The sequence below is a fragment of the Empidonax traillii genome, unplaced genomic scaffold, assembly GCF_003031625.1.
Source record: "Empidonax traillii isolate 1590-97213 ecotype Southwest subspecies unplaced genomic scaffold, ASM303162v1 scaffold986:size372637, whole genome shotgun sequence".
NCBI classification, from domain to species: domain Eukaryota; kingdom Metazoa; phylum Chordata; class Aves; order Passeriformes; family Tyrannidae; genus Empidonax; species Empidonax traillii.
In genome coordinates this window covers 165,636-179,388 of record NW_020956179.1, presented here as the reverse complement: position 1 = coordinate 179,388, position 13,753 = coordinate 165,636, and the positions used below count along the sequence as shown (strand labels likewise).

The following is a 13,753-nucleotide window of genomic DNA, read 5'->3' as shown; positions in this document are numbered from 1 at the left end:
GCACCCAAAGCACAGCCCTGCACTAAATGGCAACGCCTCTCATGTCAGAATGAGAAATTCAAGGAACTCTGGGATCTAATCAAGTCTCATCTCCGTCATTCCCCATTTGGCAGCCAGACCCCCACTCCAGGCTCCTTGGGAGCAGCAGGGCTGGCAGAGCCACAGCTCAAACAACTCAGTAAACACCAGAATATTCCTAACTGGCATCTCCAAGGACCAGCTGCAAGTCCTGAAAATGGGGGTGGGGGAAAAAAAAACCCAAACCAAAATTCAACCTGGTTTTCCAGCTGGCTCTTTGCCTTTGGCTACAGGGGAACAAGAGCAACAAGGCAAGGCTTTCCACATTCACCAAAATCTGCAGGAACTTAACTTGTTCCATCTTCTGAAGGCTTTTCCCAGCCTCCCCTCTCCTTTTCCATCAGTTAATGGCTTTGCTAACCATAAGCACATGCAAAGGCAACTTGCAACCCAAGCACATGGAAAAATACTGTGAGGAAATGCACAATTAAGCCCTTTTCCAACCCAGAAACCCAACGTTCTTCTTCTCCTTATTATTTCATTATCTGCTACTCCAATTTGGAGCCTGTGGTAAAATATGTGACCACACCAGGAGACCTGTCCCATCAATTCTAACTCCAAGACTGGCAGTGGGAAATTTGTGGCTGTTGAATGCACAACCATTATCTTATTTGCAGCAGTTTCTAACATAAAAACACATATAAAATACAAAAAAACTATGTAAAATAACAGTCACATAAAACTACTGTCTCCTTGAAGTAATAAAATCAAATGATATATGGAAAAATGCACTAATTCAACCTCAACCATCAGCATTAGTTATTTAAGGATATTTCCCTCAGTTCCCAGCTATTAACACTAAACTCAGCACCTCCATAACACATAAAAAGTTAATGTAAAATAAGCCTTTTCCATATGTAGAAATAGTCCCAAAAATTATACATTTAAAGTGGCACCTCTGGTTCTCCCAAAAAAAAAAAACCTTCTTATTTAGATGAAATTGTTGATAAGACACAGCTGAGTCTTTTTTGCCTTAATGGAAATTTAAATACAAAGAACCCCAGCAGGCTCAGAGTTGAAGTTCTTTCAGCTATTAAATCCCAGAGAAAAATCTCTGCTGAAAGCTTTTTCTATCAGCTTTTCCCAACAATGAAGCCTAAAAGCAAGTTCCTGGGAAGGAGGGGATGGTTCTGTTCAAAAGGCAGCCGAGAAACTCTCGCTGTGTAATAGAGGAGCACACACTGCTAAGGCAGACAACACTCCCAAGCTTTTTTCCATACATTTCCAGGAAAAAACAGAGAGTTTCAGCTTTTGGGAGTCCTCCCAGAGCGATGCTCTTAAGCAGAAACCCAGTTTGTCACCACATTCCAGGGGTGTTACTGAGATCTGGTTCAGACTCATCCAACAGGACAGAGCAAACCAGTTTGGGTTCTGGTTACCTTTCCCTTCCCCTCAGCCTGAAAGATGAATGGCAGGTATTCTGCAAGGAAATAAGGAGTTAAACTCTGAGGAGAAGCAGGAAAAACCCAAACTGCAGAGCTGGTGTGTTTAATGGTTGGTAGTTGAAAGCTTGTGGGAAGGAAGATGAGTCTTGACCCCCCGTTTCCAGCATAATTACCGGCATCGCCGTAAGTCTCAACAACAAACCAGTTCATTAGGAAACCCACTGGAAACCCTTCCCAGAGCTTCATAAACAAAACAATTAGGCAAAGATTTCCATGGACTCCCCCTGGTCCCTGGCTGCAGGGCACACTTTCTCCTTGCCTGCCTCCTTAACGTGCTTCCAGGCGGATTTCTGTGGGCAGAGGGAGTTGGGTAAGTGGCAAGTGGGGAGTCAGACTCATCCCACTCATAAGAAGAGGATTCTGGTTTAAGACATGATCTAAATGCTGTGTGGCTTGTTTCATTGCAGGCAAATGAAGTAACAACCCATCCCAATGGGAATCAGGCTTCTGCTGAGAGAGGACGTGGAGATTTCTCCTTTTTCCTGTTTGCAACCTCTGCCACAATTCTTTATCTTTCACTATTCCATAGACTACACCTGCAAGGATGCTCCTGAATCCATCTCCAGTGCACACAGTCCTCACTCCTGCAAGACAAACAGGGGGACCTGAGTTATGTGTCTCTGAAGTGGCTGGAAGAGCACAGGAGGAGGCTCAGAGCTCCCAGCAGCACTGCAAGAGGAGAACTCAATAAAGCACCAGCTCCCTCCTGCTTTGACACACTCATCCCAGCACAAGGGATAAACAAATCAGGCCTTTTCTCCAGTGCTTGTGACACAGTCTGTAGTGCATCCCCAAAGTCCTTGGCACAGGAATGATTGGGGCTGGGATCCTTATGAGGGACCCCTGTGAGAGGGAATCAGCTGCAGGGAGCATGTCCTTCCCAAGGGGATTTACTGCAGGCACAGGACACACGACCCACACTGCTCAGAAATCCCAGGGAGGGACTGGGACACTGTGTCAGCCCTGCAGCATCAACCTCCAGGGGTTCAGGGCAGCTTTCCATCCTGGAGAACAGCAGTTCCCATCCTGGAGAACAGCAGTTCCCATCCCAGGGAACAGCAGCCACCCCGGGCTGGAAAAGCCATGACTAAGCAGCACCAAAAAAAGAGCATCCTTCACACCTTGCAGTAATTAAGCTCAAGTAAATTAGGCTGAGGAGCATTTAAAATTGACCTGGTCTGTATAAAAAAAAAAAAAAAATCAGTTTGAAACCCCCCATTTTGGTGGTCAGGGCTAGGCCAAGCTCTGAGCAGGAGGGAGTTGAGGTGCCTGAAGCCACCACTGTCCCCCCAGGCTTGTCCCATTTCCTGTGAACAAAGTCCTGAACAGTTTATAATATATAATATATAATATATAACAACAGTATCTAAGTCTGGATTTCAAGCCAGTCTCTCTCAGATGCCCCTTCTCAAGGGCAGGACATGCAGAAGGGCCAGGTACCTGCTGACACCCATCCATCTGCTCCGGCAGCATCCCAAGGACTGGAATCCTGGAAACCTCCAGGTATTTATTGTGCTGACACAACTCTCAGAGTTCTCCCCTCATTAACAAAAATCACGAGCAGAACCTGCCAGTCAGTCCCTTCAGAAGAGGAGCTCAGAAAAGAACTCCTAACACACAAAGCTTCGAGACAGTCCCTAAAAAAAAAAAAAAAAAATAACCATCTCCTTTCCACCTCAGCAGGAAAAACCCTGCAAAAACTCCTTTTTATCGCACAGAATCAGTGCTTTGCCAAGAGTGAGGCATTAGGGGTGTTTACAAATAATACAAGAAAATAAGTAGGAAAAAAAGGTGGAAGATTTTGTACAAGAGCAACTTCGAATCTGTCTGATGAAAATAAACCACGGAAATGTTATTCCATAATAGATTTTTTTTTTAATGTATTGTAAGCTTAAAAGGTCTAATTAGAGTAAAAGAGCAATTCTGAATGTCTGACAAAAATAAAATATGGAAATGCTATTTCATGAAGAGATTTTTTTATGTGTTCTGAGCTGAAAAGGTCTAATTAGAGTCAGTTAAGGCATTGACACAAAGGAATGCAAAGACACGATTCTGATTTCCTTTATTTTGGGGAGCAATTTTACAGTATTACCAAACAGTTTCTGCAGGGAAAAAAAAATCCTCACAAATTTTATTTTCTTGGGAAGTACTGATGTTATAAGGGGAAACCTACTAAGCTCTGAGCAGTAAGAAGAAAACTTATATTTTCCATGGAAAATTCTATGCCAGACAACCTCAGATCACAGATATTGCACATATAAATTTGAGATTATTTCAATAATATATATATGACAAGAGAGGAGAAGGTTTGGAAGCAATAAGCCACGTAGAAGAGCATAAGCTGAGACCCAAAAGGTCCCTGTTTTGAAGATGCCTTTGTAGATCAGTAAAATCCAAATGCAAATGTCTTGTTTTCCCCTTCCCTAAATGACTGAGCAGCAGAGCAGGAAGGGTTTTATGGGAATACTGCCTGGGATGAGACAAAGGCTACTTATTTCAGAACCTAAAATGCAGGATTTGGGAAGGAAGGGCAACTTGACCCTATTTTATATCGAGATAGATCATTCCAGCAGTACCCCTGGAGTAAAGAGGAGATAAATGAAGGTATGAAAGTGTTGACAGGAACCCAGAAGTTACCCAGGAGTGTCTGTGCAGGAGTTGTTCCCCTCCCATCCACTTATTTCCAGTCCAGTTTGCAAAAGAAATTGAAAAGCTGACCTGGGACTTGATTTTCTGCTAAAATTGTACAAAAATTGTACAAAGAGAAAGCAGTTTTTTGTCTAGCAGGGGATTTAGAGGTCACCTCGACTCGGGGAAGGGCATTTTACCGATCCTTCCACTCCAGGCTGGTTATTGTGTATTTTTTACAGCCTGGGCAGGTTTCTCTGTGGTCAGAACATTCCACCCATCTGGCAGGGAATTAGCCCAGCTCTGCCTGTGTTTCTCCAAGGTGAGCCATTACCTTCCTCTCTCTCACATCACTGACATGCAGAGCTCTCAGTAGAGCAGAAATCAGATTTCCTCCCCAGGATGATGTCCAGGAGAACATTAAACAAGCGGCTAATTATGAACCTTGCCTCGTCACCAATCTCAGAAGCGCTGGGAGGACAAGAGAGCTGAGCTGATCACCCAAGGAATGGAGGGAATCACCTGCAGCCAGCTGGTTTAGTGCAGGAACAGCAGGTTCCTGCAGAGCTGAGAGTCCCCAGGAACTTGATCAAGGAGTAGATGATCAGGAAGAAACCAAACCTGTTGGATGTGGGCAAGGATAACCTAATTGTGCCTGAGAGCACAGAAATCACACACTGGAGGATTGTGGATTCACAGAATGGTTTGGGTTGGGAGGGACCTAAAAGATCATCAGTTTCCAACCCCTGCCATGGGCAGGGACACCTCCCACTATCCCAAGCCCTGGCCAACCTGGCCTTGGACACTTCCAGGAATGGGGAGTCCACAACCTCTCTGGATAATCTGTTCCAGGGCCTCACCACCCTCCCAGGCAAGAACTTCCCTCCACGTTTCCCCCCCCCCCCACAAACACCAGGGCAGCTCCAGTTTCCACCCTCAGCTGGCATTTCATGAAGCCCTCGCTTAACTTCAGATGAGATTTAAACAAACCTCGTGCCCTCACAGGTGCACCAACACTCACCCCTCCTCTGGAGCACAACACCCAGCTCCCCGAGGGTTAACTGGCGTGTGATTTAAGCAGTATTAACCAGAAAGCTCAGAACAGACAAGTGGCACCGAGTGCAATGGGAATAAATGTGGCATCTCCTTCCACACTTCCCCTTCCCCTCCCCAGGTTTGCTCAGAGCTCTCGCTGCTGCTTGTTCAGTAATTTCACGCTACGCTGCTTAACAATGTAAGCATGGAGGCTCCATCTAAAACTGCACTTCCCAAATGTCACTTGTTTGGGAACACATGGCTGAGCCCAAAATTGCTTTTAATATTCGAGCGGTGCCCGCTGGCACTGCTGTAGTTAAAGGGCTGCAAGAATTTTCCCTGATAAACCCCATTTTCTGGGGTGTAAGAGCAGCACCGTTTGCTACAGATAAACCTGCCAGACAAGGTCACAGCACACGAACCCCATTCTTTGCATTTCTGAACCAAGGTTGCTCGGCTGTTTTTTGAGTTCGAGACGCTTGGTTTAAGGTTTTTCTTACGGTTTAAGGTTTTTCTTACCCTTCCTTTAACTCCAGAACAAATTCAAATGTAAGACCCATCCCTGGAAGTGTCCAAGGCCAGGCTGGACGGGGCTTGGAACAACCTGGTCTAGTGGAAGGTGTCCCTGCCCATGGCAGGGGGTGGGACTGGATGGGCTTTAAGGACCCAATGAAATAATAAAATCTGCTTATTTTAGAAGAATAAGAAAGGATTAAGCTGCATTACAAAAGTTACAGACTCAAGCTGAGTTGACAGAAGAAAAAGAAGTGAAGGAGATATTACAAGTGCCATTCTAGGGGTAAAACTGAGTCTTTCTTTCTGCAGAGGAACATCTGAGGCAATTTTCAAGCGCCACCCCTTCCGTATTCATTTCTCTTTTGCCCAAAGACTGTGTGGAACTGATCCCTAATTTAAAAAATCACAGGTTCATCAAATGAGCTTTGCTGATCGGTTGTTCCCCAGACTCCACAACAGGAGAATGCAGGAGGTGTGTTGTGGCAAAACCAAAGTAACAAAACACAGCAGAAATTTGCCCTAATGAGAAATAACCACATATTTCAGCCTGACTCCCCTCTCCAAATGTAACTTGAGTGCACAGATTAGAGGAATTCAGCTACTTTCAGGATGTTATTACCATAGTCTTATTAAAGCTTAAAAAGTATTTCCAGCTTATTCCTTCCCCTCCAGTGTGCACCTAATGAGTTGTACTGGGTTACATCAGTCACCTCACTCACTGTGAAATGCTGTTTGGCTGCATCAGAAAGCTACTTCCAAATTACCAATCTCCAAACAACCTGTTTTGTAACGCCCAGCACTCGAGAAAGTCCCCACTGCACCCTCAGAAGGACAGGAACTACCAACAGGAATAAAACAGCCACGTGGGATGGTGAAAGAGCACATCACGATGGCACTTCCCGTTCTGTCCTTAAGCCTCCCTCTCTCATTCCTCTGTTATTTCATGAGCTGGTGGTTTCAAACAACACTTCATCCCAGCTGACACCTACTTGGGTTGCCATTTTTCCGTAGTCAATCCATCTCAGAGTGGCGAAGTTGGTGGACTCGGCGCAGTTGAAGCCGTGGTTGAAGCCAGCGTGGTATCCGTAGGGAAAGGTGATCATGAACTCTCCGGCTTCCTGGGTGATCTGGAAAACAGAGGCAGAGGGAGGAGACATCCCACAGGTCAGATAATGTGCAGAATAGGGACCTATTAAAAATATTCACCAGTTAAATCTCTTTCTTTCAACTGAGCAAGGCAGCAGGACAGTCATTGCCAACTCCTGGCTAAACCTGGGATAATTCCTGGACAACTGCAAAGATACTGAAGTATTTCTCCTAAGGAAAAAACCCAGAACAGTGGATGGAAAGGGCACAAGCCCTGAACTATTTACACCCACAGGTTCTAGTTAAAAGGGTCTCAGGCTGCAGCATTCCAAGAGATCAATAAATCCTCTGACTGTGACCACTTTGGCTCATGGCAGGTCCAAACCTACACTCCCACCACCAGGCCAGAGGAGCCAAGAACTCTGGATTTCCCTCCTCCACAGGGCAGGGTCCTACTGAAGCACCTCCTGCCTTTCACTGGATTTATTCCCCCACTCACATTTATCAGCCTCACTCCCATTTGTTAACCCAAAAGTCAAACACCTCAAAAATTACAGCCCATCATTTGTCTGCTTTGGGAGTTGCCCAGAGAAGCTGTGGCTGCCCCAGCCCTGGAAGTGGGCTGGGTTGGAGCAATCCTGGGATGGTGGAAGGTGTTCCTGCCCAGGGGAGGGGTGGAACTAAAATGGTCTTTAGGGTCCCTTCCAACCCAAACCATTCTGTGACTCTACTTATATTAAAATTAAACAACAATAAGCACTATGGCCATCATTAAAAAGGGTTAAAATCTACAGCTGGAACCAGAGGCCAAATAAATCTGTGATGCTTCTGAAAAAATCCTCTTTTTGCATCTTTTGCAGAGAAGCCATTGGGGAAACAAGGAATTTAATTGTTAAGAGTCTGGAATGACTCCTGAGAGCAACTGGATGTACCAGAGTGGGCTGGGAGCAGCTCCCCCAGCTCAGCTCTTGTGTGCCAGCTCCTCCCTTCCCACGGATCAGCAAAGAGGCAAAGCTTGACCTTCCCTGCCTTTCCAAGCCAGAAGTGCTGACAGACCTTTCCCAGCAGTCACATGCCAGGCAATTCCATTTGGAGCCCTTCCCACCGGCCATAACTCACAGCCCAGCAGTTCAGAGATTCCAAAGGACTTGCACTTCTCAACACAAGGATGGGCCCAAGTGGAAAATGTAAACAGAGAGAGAAGTTCAAACACTCTTCACTTGGCTGGGCCAACATCTCAACTTGCTGATGTTGTTAACATTCATAGAATAGTCTAAAAAAACAGGTAATGAAACCTGCTGTGATAACACAAGAAGCTCCTGCAGGATTCCTGGGTGGGTTGCTCGAGTCCAGCCTTCACCCAGAGCATCCCCCCCCCATCCATCCCCTCCGTAAATCCCAGCAGTGCTACAGCTGTAACTCCAGAAGACACAAAGATTATGTCGCTGTCAGTAAATCTCCATCCTGGTGTCTTCATTTCAAGCCCACAGTGTGTGTCAGCCATGGCACTGCTGTCAACATTAGCCCACAATAAATTAGAAAGCCCTCAAGATGATGGATAGGCCATGCAGAAAAGTAATAACTAGTGAAGGAAAGCCAGCACAAACTGCCACTCATGGAGAAAGCCCCGAATTTACTGACTCCTGCAAGCTCTTGAGGAATAAATGGAGAAATCAATAGGAGATTACAGAAATACACATTTTTAATTATTAAAAAGCCCTCCTATTGATCTGGTTCTTTTTTTTTTTTTTTTTTCAGAACACCATTATAGAGATTTATAAATGCTGCCTATTCACTTCATTGAAATCTGCCAAGAATTCAGATGGAGGGATCCCATCTCTATTCCCAGAGAAAAAAAAAGGGCACTTGTTCCCTGTTTGTGAATAATACTGATCCTCCTTCAAAAGCTCCTATTTCAGGACAGGAAGCTTCAGACACAGGTTGCTCAGACTGAAGAGATCTCCTCCTTTTCACACCTAAAAAACAGCTTTCTGGGGAGTAATTGTCATAAAAACACACTGTAAATCAGGATTAGGAATTATATTTAAGTAACATGCTATAATAACTATAAGTATATTTAAGGAGCATGCTATAATAATTCTATGTAAGTATATTTAAGGAACATGCTATAATAATTATATTTAAGCAACTTGCTTTAAAAAAGGCAGTTTGGTGTTGACATCAATACTGTGCTCTGTGGAGGGTGGGCAGGCCCTGGCACAGGTTGCCCAGAGAAGCTGTGGCTGCCCCTGGATCCCTGGAAGTGTCCAAGGCCAGGATGGAACAACCTGGGACAGTGGGAGGTGTCCCTGCCCGTAGCAGGGGGTGGCACTGGATGGGCTTTAAGATCCTTCCAAGCCAAACCACTCTGGGATTCTGTGAGATCGGTTTGGCCCAGGAATCCTTTGCCACTCCCCACATCCACGGGCTCCGTGTGCTGGGAACAGGCAGCACAGCAGAGGTTTGACTGATCCTGCACAGATACAAATCCCTGTAAGCCTTGGCTGAGGAGATTTACTTCAGAAGACTTTAAGAATAAGCACATTAAAACGATCATGCCAAACAAACATGACCCCTCAGCTCCAATAAGAGGGTTTAAGAGACTCAGGGATCCTTCCAGGCTTAGAGCAACACGAGCACTTACACAACAGGGAACCAGCACATCCAGCCTGGGCTCCTACTGGATCCACCAGGAAAAAAAGAAGTGTTCCTGACTCACCAAAGAGCTTTGCTGCTTGCTGATGAGCCAGAAGATCTGAATTAACCTGTCCCTCCCTACCTGAGAGGCTCCTGAACTTCAGGGGAAGCTTTTCTTCACTTCCCAGTCTCAGCCAAACCCCCAAATGCTCCTTTCCTGGTTTGAACCAACAGGATGCATTCAGCACAATAATGCACTCAGAAATTAAACCAATTTACCCCCAGGGAATTGGTGCTGTGCCCTGTGCACCCCAACAGCCTGCCAGTGTGTGTTCCCTGCACCCCTGGACGTACCCGGTCGAAGGGAATCCCGTATTTCTTCAGGATTGAGGGAGAGATGAGGGTCATCTTGTGACGGAGGAAAGCATCACATCCCTGAGAGCTTCCTGGGAAAAATCCTGTGGGGACATTCAGAGGAGGGATATCACTACAGGGAATGTCACATCCCATGGATTCGTTAAGCAGAGACAAGTATTTCATAAAGATAAAGCAAAAGCAGACAACCAAGATGTCAGTAATTAGCATGGTTTTGTTAAATATTATATAAATTTTGTTAAGATTCCAGACCAATCTGCCCCTACAGACCACTCCCTAAAGAGGAAAATCAGCATGTAAATGTTAATAATTGGGGAAAGGAAAGAAAATAAAACATCTCCCTCCCAGGCAGTGGCAAGAGGGTCATCAACAAGTGGCAGAGACAGCAGGACCTGACCCAGTGAGAAACTCAGAACCATCAAGTGTCAAACCCTTCCTCAGATACAGGATCCACACCGAGCTGTTCAACCCAACCCCAAACAACAAAGAGTCCTAAAAAGGGTGGTAAACACTGAACGACCTCCTTGATGCCACCAAATGGAACCCCATTTCCTTCAAAGAGCATGTTTTTTCCCCTCCAAGTGGGTGACTCAGTGACAAATTGTGTGTTTACAGGGATTCAGACCCATCACCATTTAGGAAAATAAATAAGCCAAGCCCTGGAAACAAAAGTAATTGATGAGACGTAATGGAAGGGGTTTCAGATAAGCAAAAAGGATTACTGGATTCCAGGTTTTCTTACATTTTTTGCACTAAAAGCATTTCAATTAAAATTATGACTGCCTGCTACCCAGCCTGTCCTTCCTCTCTGCAGTCCCTCTTTTTAATGCACAGTTTAAGTGGCTCTCATTAAAGCCACTAATAAAGGAGCACATTTTAAGTGATTAGCACCAATAACATGGCAACACATTAACATTCTCTCCGTGGGCTCCACAGCTCTCCCAGCGAGCCCATTTACAGCTCAGCTATTCATTTTCCATATTAATTGCACACTCATTTCTCCCCAGTAAACTTCTCCCTGGTACAGCCCCACTGATGTGGAGGACACGGGGAATGGTCAGGGAGCAAAAATGCCTCCTCGGAGCTGTATAAAACATCCTCCCCCCATCCCACCTTCCAAAAATCCAGAAAACTAAAACGAAGACCAGATCCTTGATAATTTCCTTCTGGATTTACGTCACAAACCATCCAAAAATTGACCAGCCGTAAAAATTAGTTACAAACAGTGAGAAACTTCATTATTGCTTCTGTCAGAGCTGGGGGGGGGGGTAGATTTCAGAGCCTGCAGAACATGAGCCCTCTGCACTGACTGACTTCTTGGAAAAAATCACTTTTTCATCTGGTAAAATCTGGCAAATGACTGAACTGAAGTGCAGCTTTGAAAGGCACCATTTCTCAGCAGACATTTCTGATATTATTTGTATTTAGGGATCAAGGAGCTCACAGCACTACCATGCCCTAGGAAATTCCTTCCCAGTTCTTCTACGTTTATCCCACACAATCAGTTGATTCCCTTGGCACTCTCTCCTTTTTAAATTATTTTTAAAATTCTACTATGTTAGTCTATTATTTTTATTCTGTTATTTTAATGTTTATTCTATTTTATTATTACATGTATTGGTTTTATTCTATTATTTTTATTCCATTATTTTAATGTTTTTTTCTATTTTATTATTACATGTATTGGTTTTATTCTATTATTTTTATTCAGTTGTTTTATTTTTATTCTTATTTATTATGATTGTATAATTTTTATTCTATTATTTTTATTCAGTTGTTTTATTTTTATTCTTATTTATTATGATTGTATAATTTTTATTCTCTTATTTTATTCTTTTAATGATTTTTATTATTACATTAATTGATTTTATTCTTCTTTTTAATTTTTATTTATTAATTTTTTTAAATTTTTATTTTATTCAGTCAAATGTCACACTGTCAGCAGGAGATGGCACTACACTGAAATTTGCTAATTTTTGGGAAAATCAGCCTCAGAACTTCTTTTCTTTTGAACCAGAACAGAGTCCTCCAGATTTTCCTGCCCGCTTTCAACTTCCCCACCAGACCCAACCCCTTCCCCCTCGCCTCGCTGGAGACGAACCACGGAGATTTCCAGTTAATTATTCTGGGTCAGGAGCTTTTTATAGGTGGGCAGCTCCAGGAACATTTTTTGCAAGCGAACAAAAATAGCAACCACATCAACAAATTAAAAAATATATATATATATTCTTCTGCAGCCAGACATCTTCCCTGGAGCTTGGGAGGTGGGAGTTCACCCCAACCCAAACTAACTCTGACTCTCCCTCACCCCCAACATTTTCCTTTCTTTTCACAGCGTGCCACAAACACTTTGAGGCTTTGAGGAAAGAGCTGAGCTGGGAGGAAAAGCCCCTGCCAGGTTTTTTTGGCTCTACCGAGGCAGCAGGTTCCTCAAGCAGCTCTGGCAAGGGTAAATTACATCTGTCAACTCTGTGTCAGTGCCTTGAAAACCCCAAGCTCACCTTTTGCCAGGCGTTCCAGCCTCTTGCCGTGTTCCGGAGGGATGGCGTACCTGGGGGAAGATGAACAGGCAATTAAACACCACAAGCAGCACTCTGTCGTGTAAAAACAGCTGAAGAAACACCCAGCAACAAGTGGGGGAACAACCTTCAGCACAGCACAGCCTGCCTGAAAATAAACCCAAATTTTTACAGCCCTGGGAACACAGAATCCATGGGAGAAACCCAGGATTTTAATAAAACTCCTCAGACATGTTATATGAGGTGTGTTATTTTCTGCCATTTTCTGAAAGAGTATCGACAAGGTTTCACAAGGCAGAAGGAGAATCGAGGAGACAAAGTGATGATGCAGCACTGGAAAACCAGAAACAATTCAGCGCAGGGGACAGCAGGTGTGTTTGCCATCGGAAACGTATCTGCAGAAATAAAATTGTGCTGAAGATTAACAGGCAAGAAATGTTGGATGGGCTGAAAAAGGTGTGGAGGAGGGTCTGTGTGCTTTGGGATACCTACAGCAAAGGAATATAACCACTTTCTGTGCAAATAGTTTTAATTTTGTTCCAAAAAGTACATATTCTTCCCCATGGTTAAAGCACTAATGGCTCAGTCCTTATGTCTGTGCTGGATTTTAGTGGCTGATGGGAAATAACGGAATTAAACCATTCAATAATTTTCTTGATGAGGTGAATGAAAATGAAAGGTCTGCTGAGAAAAAACAACATTAAAGGGTACAAAGAACAACTTCTACACCCCTTAAAGACAGTTTTGTGAGATTAGGGGTAAAAAGGATTTGACTGAAGTTTTCTTTGAGTGCAAAATTATTGAATGTGAAACTGGAGAAACAATGAACTGCCTGAGGTCACAGACACAGAGCTGCGTGTGATCATCCTGTCCAAAAACCACTTTCCTCTCTCTTCCCAAAGCTTTCAGTTCCCTGGGTGCTTTGAATATTCCCAGGTGACTTCGACTGATGTGTTCAGGTTACAAGGAGGGAGCTTAAAAAACCACGACAAACGACAAACACTTGGGTGTGTTGAACACGATGCCACACGCAATCCTGCCGGTGGAGATCTGTAAATCGCTGGTTACACACACTGCAGCGAGTCAAACGCGGCTCTCCCCGCTCCTGGTGACAGAGAATTCCGAGAATTTACATTTCTGAGAGTGGCATTTATCGCCGGCGATAACTCCTCTTCAAAGGGGACGATAAAAAATGCATTATTTTTGCTATTTCCAATAAAGATGTCAAAGCCATCGGGCCTCGTTACAGCAAGCTGAAAACAGGATGTTGCAAGTGGGGGGGGGGGAACTGCACCATCCCAACAGCAGGTGCACATATTGCTCTGCTCAGGATGGAGCTCAAAATACACCTGAGTTGAGAGGAACTGCAGCCAACTCCTGGGTTTTCAAGTCTAAAACTCGAGTCTGCAGCGCAAGGAGAAGCAGATAAAAGTC

At 44.3% G+C, this 13,753-nt stretch overlaps 1 protein-coding gene across 3 annotated transcripts in view; it reads right to left on the bottom strand.

Annotated features, from left to right (window-relative positions):
* Positions 1-13,753, bottom strand: part of KDM4B (lysine demethylase 4B) — a 76,712-nt gene that overhangs the window by 33,029 nt on the left and 29,930 nt on the right. For all 3 annotated transcript variants that reach the window (XM_027903653.1, XM_027903655.1, XM_027903654.1), the window contains exons 6-8: positions 12,302-12,351; positions 9,780-9,883; positions 6,692-6,829 (exon numbers count right to left, since the gene is read on the bottom strand). In XM_027903653.1, coding sequence (XP_027759454.1) covers positions 6,692-6,829; positions 9,780-9,883; positions 12,302-12,351 — 292 coding nt within the window. The remainder of the gene's footprint in view (positions 1-6,691; positions 6,830-9,779; positions 9,884-12,301; positions 12,352-13,753) is intronic.